The 25391-nt window shown below is 42.6% G+C and overlaps 1 protein-coding gene across 5 annotated transcripts in view; it reads right to left on the bottom strand.

The window, feature by feature from the left end:
• Positions 1-3957: 3957 nt before the first annotated feature.
• Positions 3958-25391, bottom strand: part of TMCO3 (transmembrane and coiled-coil domains 3) — a 45040-nt gene continuing 23606 nt past the window's right edge. For 2 of the 5 annotated variants that reach the window (XM_054565890.1, XM_054565891.1), the window contains 6 exons: positions 22057-22177; positions 13401-13596; positions 10575-10725; positions 7303-7382; positions 6219-6368; positions 3961-4683 (listed from right to left, as the gene is read on the bottom strand). In XM_054565890.1, the coding sequence (XP_054421865.1) occupies positions 4570-4683; positions 6219-6368; positions 7303-7382; positions 10575-10725; positions 13401-13596; positions 22057-22177 (812 nt within the window). In that variant the 3' untranslated portion in view covers positions 3961-4569. Of the gene's footprint in view, positions 4684-6218; positions 6369-7302; positions 7383-10574; positions 10726-13400; positions 13597-22056; positions 22178-25391 lie in introns of all 5 variants that reach the window. The other 3 variants (XM_054565893.1, XM_054565892.1, XM_054565894.1) reach the window with 3 other exon arrangements.

Genomic DNA, 25391 nt, shown 5'->3' with positions numbered 1-25391 from the left:
GTAGTTGTTCTTTATTAAATTGAGGAAATTCCCTTCCATTGCTAGTCTGCTGAGTTTTTAAAAATCACAAATGAGTGTTCGATTTTATAAAATGCTTTTTCTGTGTCTATTGATATGGTAATGTGATTTTTCTTCTTCAGCCTGTTGTAGCTTTTAGTATAATTTCTTCCTCTAATGTTTGGTAGAATTCACCAGTGAACCCATATGAGCCTTGTACTTTCTGTTTTGCGAGGTTATTTATTATTGATTCAATTTGTTTACTACATGTAGGCCGATTCAGACTGTCTGTGCGTTTTGGCGGATTGAGTCTGTGCCGCTCCCAGCCAGTGACGCTGATGCTCTCAGTTAGGAATGCCTGAGGCACTTCTCTAAGCCTGCCCATATTCCTCATAATAAGCCCCCACAAACATTTCTCCCCCTGGGACCAATGTTGTGGCTGGACTGGCCCTGGAGGTCTTATGGTCACAGGATGCAGTTCAGCAAAAACCAACCAGGAATTTTAAGAAATAAGAATTATTATTCACCATTCCTGGAATGTGCATGGAATACCCACAGGCCACACAGCAAGGTCACAGGTAAAGAGAGAGAGTGTGGACCTGGGGCTCTGCCTTTACTAGGTTCCAAAGGTGGGGTATCAGCCCGGGGGTCAGAGGTGACAGCCATGTTGTTGAGCAGAGCCACAGGGGTACACTGTGTGAGCTGTGAGCGATGACATTTCAGAAGCATTTTGACATCTGTGCTGCCAGCCAGGGGCTGAACAGGAGAGTGATATGCAAAGAGTTCCAGGGAGCAGGATGTCCAAAGGCCAAGGCACCCGAGCAGCCGCCCGTCCCGCAGAACCCGTTCCCTCTGCCTCGCCCCTCCATCAGCCTCACCCGCACGCTCCTGAAATACGTGCCGCTGCTTGTTTTCTTGAAGAGCCATCTGCGTGTGCCCAGCGGGGTCTCAGCCTCACCTGGGGCGGCACCCCCACTGAGCTCACACCTGGCTCCTGGCACGGAGGCCTCCTGCCCTCATCCCTGGAGGCGGGCCTCAGTCTGTGCCTCAAAAGGTGCAGGAAACGTTGTGTTCAAAGCACATTCAGTTGCTGTCTCCATGACTGTACCCTGAAGAATCCTCACCCACAGGGGACGTGTCCCGCGCACTGCTGCCTCCCTCCTTGACCAGGCTTTGCCTGCACCGTCCAGCACACCGGGCAGTCGCGTTCCGGGAAGACCTGGCTCCAGGGCCCCCGGGCCCTCTGCTTTGTTCACTTCTCTTATCTGTCTCCCTGACGCAGGTGAGCCACACCCCTGCAGGGCCCTGATTCTTCTCAGGCTGGGGTATTGTCGGGAACGCCCTTCCCGCCCACGTCTCCACTGACCTCTAACCAGCTACAAGTCCAGCCCGTATGCCTCTCCCAAGGGGCCTTGCAGACCACAGTGAGCATTTAACTTCTCCTGCCTGCTCCCTGGCTCGCCCAGCCTGCCCTGTTTTGACTTCTGAGTCTCTTCTGCCCCATTCATTTGTCTGTCTGCTACACCAGATCATGGATTCCTAGAGGCAGTGACCATCTCCTTCACTTCTACACACACCTCGCCTCTGCTCTGCGTATAACTGATGATGCATCAATGTTTGTGTCTGTTGCTTAAACAAACTGAGGCAAGTTTCTTTCCTAACCAACCTCCCATGAAAGATTTGCTACGATAGCTGATACTCGCATCTTAATCTTCTACTGTGTAATTACATAGCTATCTGGTATTTGACATTCTCCTTTTTGATTCCTTTAGGCCTGAATAAAATTCCATGACACATGCATTGCGATGCTTTAAGCTGTGTGAACTGGGGGAGCTGGTTCACTGCAAGCCTGCTCTCTGCACCCTCGGCAAAGCTTTCGGACACCAAGGAAAAGGGTGGCCCTGCCTGTCAGAAATTTAGGAGGCGGGATTCACAGACCCATGAGACAAGGAACACTGCACGTGGGTGCCCACAGGTGGAAGCACATGTGACACATGGGGGGGACTTGTGGCGGGAACAGCTGGGGTATGGGGTGGTTGTGGAAGTTTCAGGTTAGAGCTCCAGATGTGACACCTGACCACCCGGATGAAGTGCACGGGGGGGACGCCTGACACAAGGCACTCACGGCCAGCCTGTACTGCTCTGGCTTTTGTTGGTGTTCAGGTGGTCAACACATCCGTCTCCCAATGTGTCGTTAGAATTCCCGGGACTGGAAGCTCAATTCTTCAAGCAAGTCCATCTCATGGAAATGGGCTCAAACCTTTAGACACCAATTTTTAAGTTCAAGATGATGATGTCATTACTGGGCTGGTCAGCAAGCACGTTTCTCCTCTGGCAGACGTATCTATAATAGGACTCACCCTGCCCGTTCCAGCCACGCACTAACAACACATAAGCACAGGGGAGGTGCTGACAGGGGGCAGGCCTGTGAGGGTTGGGGGGACGGTGCTGGCCCCTGGAAGGCGGATGGTCTGCAGCATTCACGTGCAGGGGTCTGAAGGGACGGAGACGAGCACTGTGAGCCTTCTGCGGGTCTGGACCAGGAGGGGAGAGTGAGGACGGGGTGAGAGAGGGCTTTGGGAGTTCAGCGTCGGGCCGTCTGGAGCAAGTTTACAGATGCATAAGGCACAGAGAGGTGCAGGAGACACAGGTGAGTAAAAGGCAAAGAAGCCAAGTCCTGGGGCTGGAGGAAGGTGGGCCTAGGTGGGTGGATAAGGGGGGCAGCCCCAGGGAGCCATTGAGGAGGAAGGGTAGGACGTGGTGGGGAGGCAGGTGAGGAGGGTGGGCACAGTGGGGCGAAAGTGGAGCTATCCATGACGTCCAGGTGTCCTGACGGCCCAGGACTCCCCGAGGAGCAGCCTCCATAGGCAGTGGTCTTCTAAAGGCATTTCCTCTTGTCATTGATTGTGTATCTTTATTTACTTGATTTTCACAGAATGGTATGAACTCCATGTTTTGTTGAAAACTTGATGTCAGCGCATAGAATAGGTTTTATTCAGTTTGACAACATGTAATGAGCTTCTGGCTCTTTTGTGCGTGCTGGAGATATAACACAAAGTAAAATGGATCCCGGAGGCTGTCATTGTGTCATGTTACAGATGGGACGAGGAGGCCTCAGCATCATCAGATGAGCAGGCCAAGCCCAGGGTGCCCAGCACACTGCTGTGTGTAGACAACCAATGGTTTGAATGGAATGGCACCAGACCATCTGTATAATTTAGAAGTGAATAAAACCAGTGTTATTTTCTAAAAATAAGTACACGCTTATATTATTTTTCCATTGACTTCAGACTAAATGTAATTTGCTTCATTTTAAAGTGTCTTATTTTATATTACTACAATCCATAATTTATATCTGCAGCACATAATTATACCTAACATGTCTGTCCAAGTATTTTGATCAAATTTGTAAGCTCTTAAAGCCACTATGTATAGGAAAACACTGGTTTAAAGTACCCCTTAGGGAAATCTTTATAAGGATCTGATCTTCATCTGTGTGGTTTTCTAAAATGGGGCATGTGATCACAAAAATACACTTTTAAAATTAAAAGTTAAAACTTAGGCTTTCCAAATAGCACTGCATTAATTTGGTCTCTTGGAAAATAGTATAGTAATATACAAATCATCTTAACAAAAACATTTGATAAAGATTAGTAAAACAAAAATCTTATTTAAAATATTTTTTTACCCTGGCCAGATGCTTAGCTAGTTGGAGCATCGTCCTGTACACCAAAAGGGTGCAGGTTCAATCCCCAGTCAGGGCACGTACCTAGATTGCAGGTTCAGTCCCTGGTCAGGGTGTATATGGGAGGCAACCGATCAATGTTTCTCTCTCACATTGATATTTCTTTCTTTCTGTTTGTCTCTCTCTCCTTTCCTCTGTCTCTAAGATCACTAAACACACCCTCAGGAGGATTACAGAAATATAATTTTTTCAATAAGTTTCGGGTATATTCTCATCATAAAGAATCTTTTATTTAAAAAATGTGAAAACCAAGTATTTTTAAAGAATTATTTACCTAATACAATTGACATGAAAGTGTTTTATTTAAAATTGTTATAATAAACAAATAGATATTTAGAAGATATTTATATCATTTTAGAAAACATAGGCTTTAAGGATTAAAAGTAATTTTCCAAACTCATTGCAAGAATTAAAATTTCATATCACAGAAATGCTTAATAACAAATATCAACCAACAGATTACAACACTAAAGTTGTACAATAAATTAAAAAGCTTTCTAATTTTTTTCCAAAAAATCATGAAATGATGAAATAACCATAAAAAGTTAACATTAATTTCAGAAAAAAAGGCACATCCAGGCAAAATAGTCAAGGCGATTTGTAAAATGCAGCGTTATGTTTATACTGTGCGTGATCAATTGAATGCAATAAATTATTCTGGAAGATTCTAAAATATGGCAGTAATAGTTTGTAAAGATGGACAAATAAGACACCCCCCTGCTGAATAGCGTATTTTGTTCCCCAAAGTGCAGTTCCAGAACTGTCCAACATTCTGCTTCCCTGCACGGAGGTTTTGCTTTGCAAACTTGCTGATCATCTTGGAGCCTTCAGAGGCTTGACCGTCGGTCTGGTCGTGGCACACACTTTGTAATTGCGGCTCTCCACAGCACCGGGGCCAGTAAAAGGCTGAGCGTGGTCACACTCAGGATTAGGAGGTACACCTGCAACAGGGAGAACTCAGTGTCATTTCAGGATTAGAAGGTGCACCTTCAACAAGTAAGGTTGGGTACAGTCTCAGGATTGCTACACCCACTTCAAACAACAGGTACGTCCCACACAGACACAGGTACCTCGACATCTGGATGTGAGGTGGGCTGAGATTTGACCATCATTGGAAACTGTCATCAGATCTTTGTATCACTGGTTCACACACTGGAGCCTGTGTGATCCAGGGACACCACTTGGGCTCACTAGGCAGTCAGACTGACCCCTTGGCGGTCACCTACAGCGAGGGTACAGACTCAGGGCAGGTCTCAGACGGAGCTCTGCACAAATTCCATTCTTCAGCAATGTTTGAGGTGCGCTTTGATATGCAGATTTACACCTTCCTCACACTTATGGATACAAGGAGACAACCACTTAATTTTGAATGCTTACCAGCATTTCACATGTACCAATAACAACTTTTGTATTCACTCAATCCACATTATTAGGCAGCAGGTGTGCAGAACCTAATATTCAAAATGTCACTTGGCAGGGTGGGTGTTATTGACAACATCACAACTTAGGGAGGGATGCCGTAAGGTGGGGCAGTCAGGGGGCCCTCTCACTGTGGTCCCTGCCACAAGGAAGGGAAGGAGAACGGGGCAAACCCCTGCCCTGGCTCCAGGGGTCAGGCCCAGAAGTGCAACTGTCCTTACGCAGAAACCAAAGAAGCAAAAAGCAAGGACTATAGGTTCAAAAATCATTTTAAATAGAAGTTACTATTCAGGAACTTGTATGTCTCCAAATCCATGATTTAAGAACATCCTGAAGTTAACAGCTTCTACCCTAGGAAATATACAGCTGATTCCCACAGCTTACGAGTGTGCAAAGAACGCAGTTTTCTAACCCTGGCACACATGCTATTTCTTAGTGAAACAACAGATCAAATGCAGGAAGTTCAGATTTCTACACTATTACCCAACATTTTATGCACTTAACAACAAAAAAGTTCCCTTTAATCTCATTTTCACTGAAACAGTAATGCTCTAATTTTAGTTACCAAATGCTTTTCTTAGTTACAGCATCGACTGGCCCTGAGATCATTCAGGGCTAATACTCAGCTCAGTATTCTGGTCCTGGAAGAATATTCAGGCTTTAGATATTGAACTTTTAACATTGGGGAGCAACAGACTGTGGCATATGTACCCCTGGGGTCGCGACCTCACATCCCCACACCCCACACCCCACACCCCACAGCCAAGCACAAAACCCGCTTCTTATCAAACTTAGTGACAATCACGGATCATCAAACGATGCTCATCAAGTTCTAGTTCATAGTTAAAAAAGGGCAAACAATAAAGTTAAAAGAAGCAGAAACGGACAAAATGGCAGAAGAAAACACGTAAGTGCAAAACAGGGTGGACACACTCAACTGCACGCACACACACAACTGCACATGATGCTCGAACATCAGCTAAAGGAGTACGAGAGAGGACAGTGACAAAGCACCTGCCTGATCGGAAACACTCACAGGAAGTGGGTGGACACTCACCTCCCGAGAAATAATGCCCGCTCGGCGCGCTCTGCTCCCCAGGACGAAGGAGAACTCGCTGACCTGGGCCAGCCCTGCGGCCACGATCCACTTGATATACTGGCTGGTTTTCGGCAAGAGGAGCGACAAGACCAGTGCTGCCAGAACAAACTGCAAGAGCGACCCCGTGTTACTGCTTAACCAGAGCCCGAACAGCCAAGCACACATAGAACAGAGAGGGACACATCAACGCTGGGACAGCCTTCAAGGAACACACAGAGGGAACATACAGAGAGGCACTTCCACGCAGAAAGCACCAAATAAACACAAAACATCTGAAATAAAACCACACAGAATACCAAGGCAAAATCAAGGGTTTAGGTTCAGCTGCAGAAAACAAGGCTTTCCCTCTCAAACTAAATCAACAGTATTAAATGTTATATAGCATTCAAATGAAAATTTTATCTTTAATAAGAGAGAAATGTACAATGTGTCTCTCTCATGTAGGGCAGCTAGACAATCATCAGAGATTCTGGCTCCGTCACGTGGAAATATTTTAAGTCAATTTTTATAATCCACAAAGCCAGAGTGCTACAGAACAGGTTAAGACATTAGAAGTTAACACAGGCACCTCAGTAACTTGCGGTCATAGAGAACAGACAACCGGAGAGTGGCAAAATAATTCTCAGTACCCATGAAAACGTATGTCTGCAGGCATCACAAGAATAAGGCTTTGTGGTTCTTCAGACTCATTTAGCGTTAAAGTCAAATCACAGTGAAAGGACGTCTCTGGAGGATCCAGAAAGCTGTTTCGCCCATTCCACCTTTTTAACTCTCCATTTTAAACACACTCAATTCTGAAACAAAGGAAAACAAACCCAAACCAGCCCTATCCTAACTCAGACCTGCCCCCAGGCGGTGCTGCGTGGCAGGCTGTGGGGGTACGGCGCCACAGACCCGTGTTCCAGGTAAACGCTGTTCCTGGGAGCTCACAGACCCAGCAGAACTATGGGTAGGAAGTCTGGCCGAGGAGGAAGTAATGCGCACACGTAAAACCAAAACAATATGAATTTTACCAATCACGAACCACGGAAAGGATGCATACCTTCATGATGACCACCGACAACGTGAGGACCATCAGGATGGTGAGCTCATACACCACAAAGGTGGGAAACACGTGAAGGCCTGTCGGGAAGAGGACAGACACGGTAATTCTTTCAGGATCACACATTCCGTCGCCCACCTGCTCCAGGGAAAGCTGCCTAGGCTCTGGGCTCTGGGATTGGGGCTTTGGGCTCCCGGCTCCAGGGGCCTGGGTGCCCAGCATCATCCTCCGCTAGACTTTGCCCCCAGGACAGAGCGAAGCATGAGAGCAAGCAGCTGCTAAATCTAATTTTCCTTTCTGTAAGTATTCTGACCAAGAGGCAAATGACTCATGGACTCTGAAGACAAGGAAGTGCACCATACACAGGAGGGGAAGGCGGACGGTCCACACCTCAAGGCTGAGAAGCCCGGTGGCTCGCTGGCGCCAGAGTCTGGCTGGGTCTCCCCAGCCTGCTCTCATGCCCTGTATGAACAGCACCATGGAGTGTGAGGGATCACTCCGTCCCTCACTGTCACAGCAAGTGCCTGGCCCAGGACCACTAGTGGGACACTCAGCGCATGGACCAGATGACAGAGGCCTTCTGCTCTGAGGGGAGAGGCTGTTCACGTGCGTGACTTCGGCAGTGAGCAGAGCACTGTGCACAGAGCAATGATGGCACCAGACTGATTGGAGCCGGTATTTAGGGACAATAACTAAACAGAGAAAAAGAGGACTCTGTGTCTCTCCATGTCATACAATGTCTCTGCCACATAGAACTTGGAGAGGAGGGCAAACAAGCTATGTTACAGTTTTTCTACTTAAAGCCATCCATCTTTGCAAGAAATACAAAATGTATATTTGGGGTAGCCCAACAGTAAATAGTACAGATTCTGGGCTAAAATCTTGGGTCTACCATTAACCAACCGTGGATGCTGGCTTGCCTCTTAACCTCTCTCTGCCTCAGTTTCCTCATCTGTAGTTGTGGATTTGGGGGGGTGACCGAATACAACATGACATGCCAAGCAGATACCTGGCCCAGGCAGTACCTGTGTTAACAAACACTTGCTCTCATGGTCACTGTGCACATGCACTTGGCTCACAGACACTGAAGTGGGGAAGGATCCGGGGCTGCAAGGTTCTAGGTAACATCCGGCACGTGACAGCTCCCTCCAGGGCACCTCTATGAATGACAGCTGGCGGTGCTCTTCCTGCAGCATGGGAAGTCCTCCTTCCCCCGGGCCTAAAAACTGCCCTTTGTTGCCACGTTCAAAGGTGGCCTCTCCTCAAAAGCACAGCTGGAATCCCTCGGCCCACCCACTTGGTGGTGGTGGTGACCCCACGACCCACTCTTCTCTCCCAGAACCAACTGTGACGCATGGGTCCTGGATACAGCCACGGGGTCCAGGTCGCCTTTGCGGTTCTGACAGGGCTGGAGGTCAATGAATGTTTGCTAAAAACGGGGACCCCACCACTTAGTTACACATCACTGAGGTCTAAATATGCAGAAAAGTAAAGCTGTCTTCTTAAACAGATGGCCTTAACTTGTTGCTTAGAAACCTGGGACAAAAAAATCGTGTCCCTGAGCAGTTAGAGAATAAAAACCTAACTGTACACACGTTTCTCAGTTGGCAGGGAAGTTAATTTGAATTCCCTTTGAAATACTGAGTGTAAATAGCCAAAGCAAAAACATGTACGATTGCTATTGTTAGAAAGCATGGTTCTTAATAAATCAAGAACCCTAATTTGAGAAATTAAAGCAAACATATCTTTTAAATAACATATTTATGGAATTTCAGTTTTTTCAGAAGCGAACATTCCATGAGGCCCTAGCAGGCAGGACACAGAGTGACCACATCAGTCAGGGTGCCTGGGGGTCTCGGGAATGGAACGCAGGACTGGAAGGTGGTAAGAATAGGGTTACAACTTAATCGATTTTATTAGACCTTGTCTGGAAAAGAACTGACAGAAAAGAAGTGAATCATCAACCTGGAATGGAAGTTCAAGGAATCAGAACTGGCAGAGCTTATTTAGCATTTTGAGGAGGTGTTACCAGTAGTGGAGGTGGGGATGGCGGGGAAGGAAGGGGCAGAAGAGAGGGGGGTCAAGGACAGAGGGCGAAGGGAGAAGGGGGGACAGAGAAAGACACACACACAGCCATGGGGGGAGAGGTTGAGGGGAGAAGGGGACTGAGAGGAAGAGGCAAATACCTGTCAACAGGGTTTTCTCATGGACACAAGACATCTAATTACTAAAGTTGCGCGTGAATGATCTTATTTCACTTAAAGTACCACCTTCCCACTGTGTGGTCCTCTTTGAGAACTGCCTTGGCTACCCAGAACCTTTCACATTTCCATTTAAATATTAGAATCTGCTTTTCCATGTCCTCAAAGCTTTGCTGGGCTCACAGAGGCCCCGCTGGCCAGCGCGGAGTGCGCGGGCTGTCCAGGCAGTTGGGAGGGCGCGGACAAGGAGGGCCAAGGGTATGCAGTGACAGACGGCGGCTGCGGTCCCGCTGCCGCCTGCGCCTCTCCGGGGCTGCCCTCGCAAGACACCCCGACAAAGGGAGCTCTCTGGAGCAGCATGTGATGCGGTCAGCTTACTTATTTTTAAATCAAAATTAGTATTTCCTCCCAAACGTCCCACCTTGATGCACTGATTTTAAGCTGCTAACCTTACGAGCACCAGGGCCTTTCCCTACGGCGTCAGAGTGAGAGTTTCACCCTCCCCTGAGGGTGTCGGAACCTTTTTGATGCCCACTGACAAGCGCATCTTAGCACTGACAGAGCATGACAACCAATCGACGAATTAACGTCCCTTAGGTCAAACTTTCTCTCTTTTTATTTTTGTATTTATTTATGTATTTTTTAATCCTTACCCAAGGACATGCTTTTTGATTTGAGAGAGAAAGAGGAAGGGGGGGAGGGAGGGAGAGAAAGAGTGAGAGAGTGGGAGAGAAAGAGAGAAAGAAACATCAATGTGAGAAACATCCATCAGGTGCCTCCCACATGCGCCTTCAGTATCGGGAATCGAACCCACAACCTAGGTATGTGCCCTGGCTGGGGATCAAACCCACAACCTTTTGGTGTAAGGGACGATGATCCAACCAACTGAATAGGGTCAAACCTTCCCTATTTTTAAATAAGATTTCCACTCAGGCTCTATCTAATTTTTATGGAAACTGTTTTCATTGTAAAGTCTATAAATAAAAATATGTATATACAGGGATTATAGGAATAATCTACAAGTGTTCAACAAATACAATTCAAACATTATGACGTAAAGAAGAAAGTTACCTATGGATGCGAAAAAAATGATAGCCAGGAAGTCTCGAATAGGCTCGATGTAAGACACGATCTCCTCGGTGACCATGTGGCCTTGGGAAGAGATGAGCGCTCCGGCCAGGAAGCAGCCCAGCTCCATGGAGATGTCTAACAGCTCTGTGACCTGGGGAAGAGGGAAGGACCACGTGTTGCACACACACTGCACTGGTTACTAACAGCTTCTGCCAAAGTAGGATTCACACCCAAAGACAGCCTGTTAGATCTAGCAGAAGCATCACGATAAAACTGTGAAAACCAGACCTCACTGCACACCTGCGATATCCCCAGGGGGGCCTCTGTGGGGAGGACCTGAGAGACAACACGTGGACGCTAGGATTGGGTGAACTAACCATACAGGGCGAACAAAATTAATTTAAAATATGTGAAACAATAATTCATGCAGACTGCTATACAATTTTTGAATGAGTACTTTCCAAATTTTATTTTAAATATTTGTGATACGTTTTCTTTATCTTGAGACAATGAATGGCCTGGCTGTGGCTTAAAAATTATATTGTATAAAAAAATTATTCCCATCACCCATTCAAACCACTTAGAGAACGCAGACACCGCTGATGAGCAGTTGCCTGGAGGTGGCAGGACACCAGAGGGAAGAACCAAGAAATCTGAAAATGACTAGTTCAATAATGCCAGATTCGGAGAGGGGAGGTATGCGTTCATCAGGTTTCTAGCTATATACTTGTTAAATGCAAAGCTTCAGACTTCCTGTTGCATCCTTACTAATGCAAAACAACTGGAAAGAAGTAGATTTTTTTTAACTTGAGAGGGTAAGACTACAGACAATAGCAGCAACTGACAAACAGAAAAAATGAACTTTTGAAGAAATACCATTTACAATAACATCAAAACTCAATGGACATCTAGGAATAAATACGAAAAGAAGCTCACGAGCTTCACACCAAACATTAGAAAACACTGCTGAGAAACAGAAGTGTGCACCTCAGTAAACAGGAGGTGCAGGTGACACCCAGGGAAGGAGGCTTGGGGTCACGAAAATGTCAGCTTTCCTCCAACTGGCCTGCAGATTCACTGGAACTGCAACAAAACTGTCATGTGTGAAAATTGACAAATTGAACCCCAAAACTTAACCTGGACACTGGAAAGACCACAAATATAGCCAAGACAACCAATCCTGACAGAGAAGGAAGCTCGGCCTTACGCTGCCAGGTGTAAGAGCAGGTGCGCTGACCAAGGGAACAGAGCGGAGGGTCAAGAACACATGCCCTCACACAAGCACTCACGTGGCCTCCTAGTTTTTGACAAGGTGACCCTGCACAACAGTGGAAGAGGGGTCTTTCAGTGCATGGTGCAGGGAAAAGCACATGAAAAAATGAATTCTGTCCACTTCCTTACATCACGTGCTATACACACTGCCAGAAGGACCGTGGACCTAAACAAGAAAAGTAAAATAGTAACACTTCCAGAGGACCTTAGGAGCATTTTCATGATCCAGGGGTAAACAAAGATCTTTTACACAGATTATAAAAAGTGATAACCATAAAAAATTGATAACTTGACTACATTAAAGTAAAGAATTGTTGTTCATCAAAAAAATGCCATAAGCAAGTGAAAAGACAAGCCACAAACTGGAAGATAACAGCAAAAATATAGCTGACACAGAATATTATTCAGCCATAACATGGAATGAAGTACTGAAACAGGCTACAGCATGGATGAACCTTTGAAACATGCAAAGCAAAAGAAGCCAGGCACAAGAGGCCACATATTATATGATCCCATTTATATAAGGTGTCCAGAAGAGGCAACTGTGTAGGAACAGAAAGGAGACTACTGGCTACCAGGGGATGAGGGACAGACAGGACTGGGAGATAAGGGGCTTCTTTCGGGGTGACAGACACCGATTCTGAAAGTGGACAGTGCTGATGGCTGTACGGCATTGTGAATATGCCGGAAGCCACCAAACTGTACACTCGGACAGAATCTTCCCAGAACATATAAAAACTCCTAGAAACAAGTAAAACAATCAGCCCGATAGAAAAATAACCTCAAGACTTTAACAAGCGTGTCCCTAAGGAGGATGGCCACCTGGCTGACAAGCACATAGCCAAGTACTCACACTACCAGTCATCAAGGAAATGAAATCAAAACATGGACGAGGTCCTACCACCACCCAGCAGAATGGTTAAAATTACAAAGACTGACAATACAAGTGTTGGCGGGGATACAGAGAAACTGAACCCTTACAGAATGCTGCGAAGGGTATAAACCAGTATTACTACTTGGGGCAAACTAGCATGGAAACTCAAGTTAAACACATGCACGCCCTCTGACCCAGCGACCTCACTCCTAGATATATGTCTACTCATCAAAAATGAAGTCACATGTCCATAAAAGAACACATATGAGAATGTGTTTAGCTGCTTTATGTATAACAGCCCTAAATGGAAACAAAGCCTAATAGCTAACAATAGAAAGGATCAATTGTGAAATACACAGTGGAATATCACATAGCTATTTGAAAGTTTAAGACAGAGTAACATATTTTGACACTAGTGGCGTTTCATTCTCACAGTAGATTTGTTTTTTAACGCAGCATTAATTTTGGCAAAGTGCTTAAGAGTGTAAGTTAAAACAGTTAAGATGGGTTTAAATCAATATTGATGGGTAGCATAATAACTGTGCATAAAATAAAAAATACAAATGAGTGTTTAAATATTTTAACTATTACTAAAATAAAAAGAGAAAGAACTGATCACAAGCTTTCAGTGAACAGATTATAAATCAGATTATATAAATAAGAGATAGTTTGAGAATTACCGTTAACATTAAAAAGATGAAAGCAGAGATTCCTAAGATAAGGATTTCTTTGTTCCCTTTGCTTTCCAAGTGCAGCTTTCGATAGTATGGTCCTATGAGATAAGTCTTTATAACAAGACATAACAGAAAAACAGCAGCTAGCGAAAAAAGAATCTGACCAATCAAAGCCAGTATTCGTAGTATTTCCATGAAAATGCTAGGGAAGAAAGAAAAAAGACATGTTATTTCACATCCAAACATAATTCTCTAAAACCCAATAAAATGATATTCATTCCTTTTTGTTTATTTAACATGTTGCAAAATAAATGACCCAAGTTACATACATTTTTATTTCCAAGTATTAACATAAAGCCTATCAATTATATTAATCTCAGGAATTTTTATTTAAATCAAATACAGAAGCTGGATTATTTTTACAATGAATACTTTGGAGCAAATACATTTTATAGGATGTAATGAATCTTGACTGACAACTTGTATATCTAAGTCAATGACAGATAATAAAACTTCTTCTCAGAAATTAACCCCCATTTGAAATTCTTCCTAAGACAACAGCCACGCTGTAATACTACACTGCAGGCTCACCATCAGAAGTATAACTAACCAACGCCCGTGACTTTCAGCAGAGCATTTCCTTATCCCAAGCCAGAACTCTGAATTTTATGTCTATTATTGAATCATAAAGAAAAGGATTCTGTACTAAGCTCATTTTACAATATGCTATTCCAGCAATTTTCAACCATTTTCATCCCATGGCACACAAAAACTAATTACTAAAATTCTGCATCACACCAAAATAAATATATTATTTTTTGCCAATTTGACCAAAAAAAAATGGGTATAATTTTGATTCATTCATATTGGACGGCTATTGTGTTGGCTGTTGTCATGTTTTTTTTGACAATCTAAGGGAAAAGAGGTCAGTGCCCCTCACTAAACAGTCCGTATTGCATGTTTCAAAAATTCTTGCAACATGCTGGTTGAAAATTGCTGTGCTATTCAGATCTCAAATATATTATTAAGATTTCAGACAAAAGACTTTCACAAGACAGGCTCTATTATATATTTGCACCATTTATAATAATACAGACATTTTCTTAACTTAGCTCTCCACCATATATAGCAAACCACTCAGTCCAAAATTCTGGTTTAAAAGTTCTCAATGAAAGAACACAAATCTGATTCTGGTAGGCCCCCTCCTCAATCCGTGGTTTTGCTTTACCTGTTTCAGTTACCCATGGTAAACAATGGCCCAAAAATATTACATGGAAAATTCCAAGAAAGACCAATTCACACGTTTTACATTGTGCGCTGTTTTGAGTAGCGTTGTGAAATCTCCCACGGTCCTGCTCTGTCCCACCCGGTACGCGAATCACCCCTTTGTCCCGTGTACCCACACTGTATATGCTGCCTGTCAGCCACTTAGCGGCTGTCTCGGTTATCAGATTCACTGTCACGTATTGCAGTGCTTGTTTCAAATAACTGTTATTTTACTGAATCGTGGTCCCGAAGCACAAGAGTAGTGATGCTGGCAATTCAGATATGCCAAAGAGAAGCCGTAAAGTGCTTCCTTTAAGTAAAAAGATATGTATGTATAGGAAAAAATACAGCATACATAGGGGGAGGTACTATCTGTGTTCTCTGGCATCCACCGAGGGTCTTGTATCCACAACGGATCGGGGGGACTACTGTACTAAGAGAGAACTCGCCATTGCAGGCAGGCTTAAAATAGCAGCGCAGGACACAAATCTCAAGTTGCACATGATTACTAAGGGAATTAGAACAGAGCTGGGCTTGCAGCAAAGAAGCAAAGTCATTGTGAATGACTCCACATCAGTTAATGAAGTTGGGTTTCCAGTGTGAAAAATCAGGGTCTGCAGCCCTGACAAGGGTTGAAATGTGCTCACTGCAACAAAATAAAGTAGGTTGGGTCTACCTCAAATTCCTGACCAGTAGCAGACCGCTGGACTAACTGCTCACCCCACACATCAATCAGTGCATCACAATCAAGTGCCTGACCACCCAACCTGGCCCAATCCAGCTCCAGGGCACCCCTTCCTTAGGTGCCACCATCTTCCTGCAAAACTGTGATAACCTCCCAATTTATCTCATTTATGCTCCACAGAGGCCAAAACAACATGCTGGGAACATCAATCAGATGTCCAAAGCTCCTGGACATTCAGGTCAGCCCAGACTTCTTCACCCAGCTGCACCTTCCACTCTCCCTCACCTGCAAAGTAAGCAAAAGAGAGTATGGCCGGTCGGGACACTTTGCACCCTGACCGGCCATACTCTCTCTCCAGCTACAGGGCCAGTGCACCTCACGCCCACAGCTCACTGGCTCAGCTGCGTCCCTCACAGTTCAGCCTCAAAGTCAACTACTCAGAAACCCTGCAGATCTCAAGTGGTCATCCGTTGTTTGCTGACTCATCACCCCATTGTAATTCTCCGCACAGCACTTACCTATACTAGGCATTTTCTTGTTCATTGACTTATTCATCATCCGTCACCATCATCTTTCCCAGACACCATGGCAACTCCCTGAGAATGGGACATCCTCCCCTTCGTACGGCATGCTACAAGGGTTCTAGTCTCAGTCCAGTTTTATCCAGCTGATGAAGAGATTCCTGCCACTTAAGACCTGCATTTCTCATGACAATCCTGACAGAGCAGCCCTACCAGACAAGTACTGTCACCATCCCCATCTTACGGACACGAATGTGGAGGCAAAGGCCAACCCATCAATCCAGGTAATGTGCCAGGCGTCGGGCTCCTGGGCCTGTGCTCCTGGGTGCTGCACACGGTTTGTAATCACCATGCCCAAGGCTTGCATTCAGGTCTACCTCCCAATAGTCTATTAAATGCACTGTAGTGAGGATAAAATTGTCAAACAGCTCAGAACGGTATTATTCTGCATCTTTACTTCCCCATTTACCATGTTTTGGCAAAGTATCTATGTCATTCATTCCAACGGCTGAGTAAGTATTCCCTCATGTGTCTGTGCCATCATTTCTCAGCCAGACATTTGCACTGTTCCAGGTGCTTGATGCGCTGGATGATGAGCCTCTGTGGCGTATCCATGTGCAACAGTCTACACTTGACAAGCGCTGCCAAATGGGCTGCTGGGAAGGCTGCTCCAATTCCCACTCCCAACCAAGATCCCAGAGTGCCACTCCCCAACCCTGGCCCAACCTCCCACTTCTAAGGGTTTGCAGTCTGACTGGTAAAAGAGCCACTGGTTCTTCCATTGTAAGGGGGGAGCATCTTCCATTTACTCATTTCTACATTAGCTGCTATATTGCTCACCTATTTTTTAATTGGGTTATTCAAATATTAATTTGTAGGAGATTTTGATGAAATAAGAAACTCCTCTTTCTTTAATATGTGTACAAACATATTTTTCCCTTTGTTTTTGACCTGCTCACCAAATGAGTGCAGGTACGTATGTTTGTATATATTTCTGTGTACATGTATATATATGTGTGTTGTTTATTTATTTTTAAAAGTAGAATTCTTCATTTTCTTTCTTTTTTTAATAAAGATTTTATTTATTTTTTTAGAGAAAGGAGGGAGAGAAGGAGACAAACATCGATGTGCGAGAGAAACATCGATCAGTTGCCTCTAGCATGCTCCCAACTGGGGGGCCTGACCCGCAACCCAGGCATGTGCCCTGACCAGGAATTGAACCAGCAACAAAGTCCAATTCACTGATCCACACCAGTCAGAGCTGTATGTGCATGTATTTAAACATTCAAAGTATGAAACTTTAATGCAGTAATACTTATCACTTTTCTTGTCCTTTATATGGCTTCTAGAATTTGTGTTCTGCTTAAAGCAGAAAGGTCCCCCCACCCTCGATATTACAAATTCATCCATACTTTTTCCTAGAACTTTCCTGGGTTTGGAAGATTTTAATTCTAATCATTCAAATCACTTTTTTTTTTTGAAAAATATTCTTTATCATAGTCTCTTGTTCTGCTCATTACCTGTGAAACATTGGGGGGAAAGAAATTAATTCTTTCTTTTAAGAAATATCAAGATTAATTCTGAATAAGGCTTACCAAAAAGACAAGGTTTATATTAACATTACAACTAATTTCATTTAATATTTTCACTGTAAATTTTCTCTGGTTATTAAGATTAGAAAAGAGGCTTTCCCAAATTATACAAAAACGTATGTATAGTAGAAAATAAAACTACCATAATCTGTTACCCTACTCATAGAAAATCATTAATACCTTGTAACACACTTGTTATAATTTGCCCTGCCTGGTGTGGCTCAGTGGCTTGAGTGCTGGCCTGAGAACCAAAGAGTCGCTTGTTAGATTCCCTGTCAGGGCATGTGCCTGGGTTGCTGGCCAGGTCCCCAGTAAGGGGCGTGTGAGAGGCAACCACACACTGATGTTTCCCTCCCTTTCTCCCTTCCTTCCCCTCTGTCTAAAAATAAATAAATGAAATCTTTGTTAAAAAAAAGAATTAAAAAAATATACTTGTTATACATATATATAGATGCGGGCAAAAGTAGGTTTATAGTTGTGAGTTAATTCTTGGATTATTTATTAGTAATAATCATAACCTGCATGTCTTTTTCCATATGAACGAATGTTAACCTACTTTTTTCCACCCCTGTATACATATATTTCCAGTTTCTCCATTCTTTTTCTTCTTTATGTAGTTGAAACAATATTGTATATGATTTTAACAGCTCTGAGATATAATTCTCATTCCATACAATTCAGCCATTTAAAGTACAATTCAATAGTTTTCTATCATATTCAGAGTTGTGCAACCACCACCACAATCAATTTTACAACATATTTACCACCTCAAAAAGAAACTGTATCCATTAGCACTCACTCCCCATGCCTCTCTCTCCCAGCACTTGGCAACCATGGATGTCCTTTCGGTCCCTATGGACTTGCCTCTTCTGGACGTTTCATATAAATGAAATCATACAATATATGGCATTTTATGACAGGCTTCTTCCACTTAGAATAATGTCTTCAAGATTTATCCACGTTGTGGCATGTGCCGGTACATCATTTCTTTTTAGGGCTGAATACTATGCAATTGTATGGTCATAGCATATTTTATTTATCCATTCATTTAGCTGAGGGACATTTGAGTTGTTTCCACTTTTTAGCTATTATGACTAATGCGGCCATGAACAGTCATGCATAAGTTTTTATTGCAGTAAAATATTCATAACATAAAATTTACCATTTTTTAAGTGTATAATTCATGGCATTAAGGACATGCACACTGATGTGCTAACCATCGCCCCATGCACAGGTTTTTATGTTGAATAACTGGGTCATATGGTAACTCTGTTTAACCTTTTGAGAAATACTGTTTATGATTTTGACTCTTTTTTACAGCTTAACAAAATATAGAGCATTCTTCCATGTCATTAAAATCTTGGTAAACATGACATTTCATGACTCAATTGGAACAATATCAATGGGACTAACAACTATGCTGAATAAATATTTTTAATAGGGAAAATTTTAAAAAAGCCTTCAAGATTTTCTGATTGAGACAATGTCATATAGCAACAGTTTTCTCTATCTGTAACTGACAGGAAGTTTGGTAATATGAATGTCATGTTTGTGCTTTTAAGTGCTCTGTGATTCTTTGCTGAGGTTCTACTTCCTGTTTGGTAAGGAGATTCTGAGCTTTACAGGTAATAATTTGTTGTACACTTCTTGAGAACTCAAATTATTTTCAGCTAAACTTACAAATCTTCCTTTTGCTGTCCAAATATTTGTTCAATTATTTATCTTGAAAATCTGTAGCGCTCTGAATGGTGTGGCTCAGTGGGTGGAGCAACATCCTGAACACCGGTTCACTTCCCAGCCAGGGCAGTGTGCAACAGGCAGCCAACAGATGTTCCTCTCACACATCAATGTTTCACCGGTTCACTTCCCAGCCAGGGCAGTGTGCAACAGGCAGCCAACAGATGTTCTTCTCACACATCAATGTTTCACTGGTTCACTTCCCAGCCAGGGCAGTGTGCAACAGGCAGCCAACAGATGTTCCTCTCACACATCAATGTTTCACTGGTTCACTTCCCAGCCAGGGCAGTGTGCAACAGGCAGCCAACAGATGTTCCTCTCACACATCAATGTTTCACTGGTTCACTTCCCAGCCAGGGCAGTGTGCAACAGGCAGCCAACAGATGTTCCTCTCACACATCAATGTTTCTCTCCCTCTCTTTCTCCCTCCTTTCCCCTCTCTAAAAATAAATAAATAAATAAATACAATCTGGGAAGGAAGGAAGGAAGGAAATCTATAGCCAGACAAAAACAGAACTGACTCTGATTAAGACTATGACTACAAGTTTTGCTCTCCTGATAGTTAAAAAAAATTTGGATCAAGGGAAAATGACCTCGATAAATTACCTTTAATAGTTACACATACCAGAGACTGGCCTAACTGCTTTATGTGACCTTCTCCGGGAAGCCTTACACAGTGCATAAGGTAGGTCCTATTTCCACATTGTCCCCATTTTACAGGTGAGAAAATGGAAGCCCAGAAAGGTTCAGTAAGTTGCCAAAGCTGGCAAATGGCCAAGCTGGAGCTCCAGGACCTGAGCCTTAACCTCTGAAAATCTCAGTTAAGAAGGCATCCATTTTTAACATAGCTGAGTTATCTGAGAGCAGAAAGATCTTAATCATTCTGGGATTGCTGAAACTTAATATAACACCTGGCAAAGGTAAACACTGAAATATACAGAATACTTCCACCCCACCCGACTGCAACAAGGTAGGTCTGTCCATGCTTGACGTGGGTGGGGCCCAGCAGGGCGATGAACACACACACGTATACACAGTCACACACACTTTAATAGGGGACTGCTTGTTTTTTAAAAACATATGATTAATAGAATCTAGATACTCATAATATAGGAAATGTCCAGGATACTACTGAAAATCACTTTTACCAATAGTCAAGGAAACCCACAACTTGAATGAGAAAAGACAATAAACAGACTCCAACATGAAGATGAATCATTAGAATTATCTGACAAAGAGTTTAAGGCAGCCATCGCAAAGCCGATTCACAGTAATTAAAAAGTCTCTTGAAACAAATGAAAAAAACAGAAAAATCTCAGAAAAGAAATAGAAGTCATAAAAAGAAAAGCCAAATGGAAATTATACAACTCAACAATATTATAACCCAAATAAAAATCTCGCTTGTTGTAAGCTAGATAGTAGAGTGAAGGTGACAGAGGACAGAATTAGTGAACTTGAGGACAAATCAAAAAAATTTATGCGCTGACCAGTTTGGCTCAGTTGGTTGGGCATCACCAGACAGAACAGAAGACTGCTGGTTGGATTCCTGGTCAGAGCACGTGCCTGAGTTGCTGGTTCAGTCCCCAGTCAGGGGCGGGTACAAAACAGGCAACCGATTGATGTTTCTGTCTTACATGTTCTCTCCCTCTCTTTCTTTCTCCCTCCCCTTCTCTCTAAAAATAAATAAGATCTTTTAAAAAATGTACTCAGTCCAAACAGAGAAAAAATAGACTGAAAAATTAAAGAAAAAGAAAGGAAAGCCTCAGAGAGCTGTGGGACAATAACAGAAGATATTTGTATCACTGGAGTCTCAGAAGGAGAAAGTAAATGGGACTGAAAAATTATGAAGAAATAATGGCTGGAATTCTGAGATTGGGCAAGAAGCGTAAAGTCTACAGATTCAAGTAGCTTAGAAAACACCAAATGTGATAAACCCAAGGAGTATTATGGACAGAATGTTTGTATCCCTCCTAATTCATATCCAATGAGACAGTATTTGGAGGTGGGCCTTTGAGAGCTGATACAGATTAGAACAGAAGAAATAAGCAAATGAGAGAGATCTTAACATTTCAAAGTGGTTCCAAAAGAAATTTCAAAGTCTACTCATTTTTGACAAATGCTGTCATTACTGTAAGAGATAAAATGAAATGTACCTTCTGGAAATATTTAAAGCACTCTATTTATATGCACATAGTGTATTAGCTTAAGAAAGTCAAGTTTATAATCCTCTCACACATGCAATGGCACCTTATATTTTGGCAAGTGTATTTATTTTCTGGTGGGTATTCCTGTAATATATCGTATATGCAACCCAACCTACAGCTTTCTGGGTAAATTTATTTTACCCATTTGGCTTTTCTTACCATACGAACCTAAGCAAGTGCAGTTTAAGTTCCGGTATTATTTTGTTAGGAGAATGGAAAAAAGAAATCAGGAAAAATGGTGATGATGATGACATTGACCACGATAATCACCAAAAATAGTGTACGCATACACATACACACACACACACATACACACACTCTCTCTCTCTCTCTCTCTCTCTCTCACTACGTTACAGGCATTTCATCTTAACTCATTTAATTCTAACAACTCTATCAGATGCGTACTGATATTACCCCCACTTTACAGATGACAAAACTCAGGAAGAGTGGGACTAAGTAACTGCTCAGCCAAGATCCACAGAGCTAGAGTTTGAGCCTGGGCGGTATTACTCCAGAACCCACGCTCTGAAGCCTGTGCTCTACAGGTTCTGAACATATCTTTGGAAAAAGGTATTAAATAGTATTTTTACAAACAAGTGATTTCAAACTAGAAAAACTAATAAAATAAAATAAAATAAAATAAAATAAAAAATGTACCTAGCATAGGTACTGGCTCCTGCTTGGATAAGAGTTGGCATGACGGCTATGAACAACCCCAGCTGCACATCCTGCATCACCAGCATTCCGAGCAACACAGCACTGTAGTCAAGGTCACCTGCTTAAGAAAAAAAATTATTGAAAACAAACATTTACAGTATTTTAAAGTGTCCCAAGACAAAATAATGTCATCGTGCATATTTCTAAAACAATTCAAATAATTTTGATACTTTAAATGAGAATACAGACTTTAAAATTTCTTTGAAACACTGTAAAAGTTTAAAGGTGAAAAAAGTTTTTGTAAAGAAAATATCCCGAATATTTCTACTAGTTATTCGTTACTTGTATAATTACAGAAAAATGACATTATGACAAGATGGCATAGCAAACAGTATGATAGGCCTGGATAATCATACCAATTCCATGTGCCCCCAAAACACATGACGCGGCAACCTTCGCCATCAGGCTCCATCCCTTCTCTAAGCTATTCAAGCGAGACCTGGCCGCAGCCCTTTCTGGTCACATCTGCTCGGCAGAGCCTGGCTGCATCACCACCACACAGAAGGTCCCTTCCCTTTGAGACAAAAGTGGATTTGACGTAGAAACACTGACTCATATGGGCAGAACAGAAAAGCAGTAACCAGCACTGACTGAAGGGACTACACGGCTTCTTTGAAGAGAAAACGAGACATTTTTTGTGAACTCAATGCTTCACATAGGCCTCCAAATGTCTCCATTTTCAACCAACAGCTCTTGGCTTTGGAATTTTTAAATGTGCTTCTAAACAATAAATTGTTATAGCCTCTCCCCACCCTCACACCACATACCTAAATAATCTTTTTTTTCCTTTAAAAAAGCTATTATTGACAGTCACATATATTTAAAGACCAATCTGATAATCTTATTTATATAAAAGCAGAATAACAAAACCAAACAAAATCAAAATCCCTCATCACCAGCAAAAAAAAAAAAAAAAAAATCACACTTTGATTAGAAGTTAGCATGATCCTTTTAGATGTCTTGTTTTACTGTACAGAGTTAAATTTTTGCTGAATAAAACATCTTGGCTTAGGACTTTAAAACATTCTAAATGGATCATCACGTTCGATTGTCATTAGAGCTTTGTATCTTGAGGGTTATACAATTTAATGGAGAGTAAAGAATAATTTCCTAATAAGAAATAGTAAAGATTTTAGACACTACAAAAATCTACTATTGTCAACACACACCTCGATGGGCTCATGGCAGCTGTGACTCCTTTGATCTTGGGGCACGAGCTAGGCAGTGAGCGCGCAATTACACCATGGCCATCCTCCCCCACTCCTTACACCAAATTAGTATTTTTCAGACTGTACCATTACTGTACCTCTTCTTGAGTTAGAGGAAATAGAAAATCTCTAATTACATCTCACTTTTTAGAAAGAGCAATAGCATTTGATATACTGTCAGCATTTTGTAAATGCTTTAAAACTTTTGCTCTGTTCCTTTGCACCTGTCATAGTCAACAGTTTTACTTCAGCAGGCATTCAATTATCCACCACCAGACTGCAGGCCCCACGGAGCAGGCCACGGTGTCCTCACTGCGGGCCCTGATGCAGAACCCGCGCTGTTCTCAGGAAGCATCTGTCTGCTCATGAGCAAAGCCACTGGCGTTGGAGGAGAAAGACAAACGTCTACAGTTGTCATAAGCATAAAATGTAAACAGTGCAGTCAAGACAAAGGTGAAAATAATTATTTATATTGTATTATTAAAATTAGAGATACTTTTAGTATTTTTCACCTATGTGCATTTTGTACTGTTTAATTTTTGTGCTTATTACTGCTATAAGCATTTTTTGTTTTCCATTTCTTTTATTAAATACTTTAAATGTATAGAAAACAAAGAATATAATACCCACATGTCCATTACTGAATTTTGCAAAATCTTAAACCTTTGACACATTGACTTCAGATTTTTTAAAAGATGATATTGCAGGTTCTACTGCTGAGCCTTCAGCCATCCACTGCTGCATCCACTCTCTCCTGCCACACCTCCAATTGCTGCCTTATTTTCAATGTTTATTATCCCCTTCAAAGTTTTTCTATTCCAATAGAACATCTATGTGTTTGGGAAAAATACTGAGCTTATTATTTTGTAATTTTAAACTTTATATAATCAATATTTCTGCAACTTGCTTTTCCTGCTCCCCATTATGTCTGAATTATGTTGATACACAAAGCTACAATTCGTATTTTTGAAATGCTGTAGAATATACCACAATTTACCCACGCCCCAGTGGATGGGTCCTTACTTGGGTCTTCAAGTTTCCCGCTATCACAAACAGGCTGTAATGAATATTCTAGTACATTGACTAGAACAACCCCTTCCCCCGTTCATGTTTTCATAAGATTTCTCCTAACTACTCCTGGCCTTATGCCCTGCCCTGCCTACCCAGCACCCACAGAGGTCAGGCTGCTCCACCGGGGCTTGGATAGTAGCCCCCTCCCGCTGGTAAGCCGGGGTCCATTTGAGGTTACGGGGTGAGGTCTCTTGCATGCCTGACTTCCCCAGGGCAAGTCTCTGGGGGGCCATGCTGCATGGAGCTGGTGGCAAGTCTCATTCTGGGCTTAGGTATCAGAAGCTGGTGGTTGCCATATCTTCACTGCCTTTTATCACAATCAACCTGCCACTTGTAACCTTTAGCTGCTTGACCCCTTCGTTCATCATCTTAAGGGTTCTGAGTACAGGCTTAGAAGTGTGAAGTTATTTATTGGCCACCGTTGTGGGTTTGGACCCCTGATAGTTGAAATACTGGCTGGAAATCTTGAAAAACAGAAAAGGAACAGAATTTGGGCAGCATGAACAACTAATAAAAACCCAAACATGAAGAGTTATGAAGGCATTATTCTCTGGCATCTCTTCATGATTCAGTGTACAAGTCTGTGGGTATATAGGTTTGCATGATTTCAAACTTTATGTATATATATCAGATCAGATGTCTTCTGTATCTTGTACTTTCCCCCTCAATACTGCAAGATTAATTCATTTTTACTTCTGTAGCATTTCAGTATATGAACACACCATAATTTCATTACTGGTTGTATTACTGAATACTCAGATTACTTCTAATTTTTGCTACTAAAAATTATTGTTTGAATATTCTTTCACATTTGCAAGATATCTAGGATATGGCTCTAGAAATGGAAATTTCTGTTTGTGAGATTATTCTCCAGTGTAGCTAAACCAATTCACATTCCCATTGACAGTGTTTAAGAGTTCAGGGACTCTACATTCTAACTAATTACAGCATATCAGTTTAAGAATTTCTGCCAGCTCACTAACATGAAATGACATC

This window comes from Pteronotus mesoamericanus, unplaced genomic scaffold (genome assembly GCF_021234165.1).
Source record: "Pteronotus mesoamericanus isolate MK-2021 breed Mesoamerican mustached bat unplaced genomic scaffold, CSHL_Meso_final contig_169, whole genome shotgun sequence".
Lineage (NCBI taxonomy): Eukaryota > Metazoa > Chordata > Mammalia > Chiroptera > Mormoopidae > Pteronotus > Pteronotus mesoamericanus.
The sequence above is the reverse complement of the archived record's forward strand: the minus strand, read 5'-3'. Positions and strand labels throughout refer to the sequence as shown.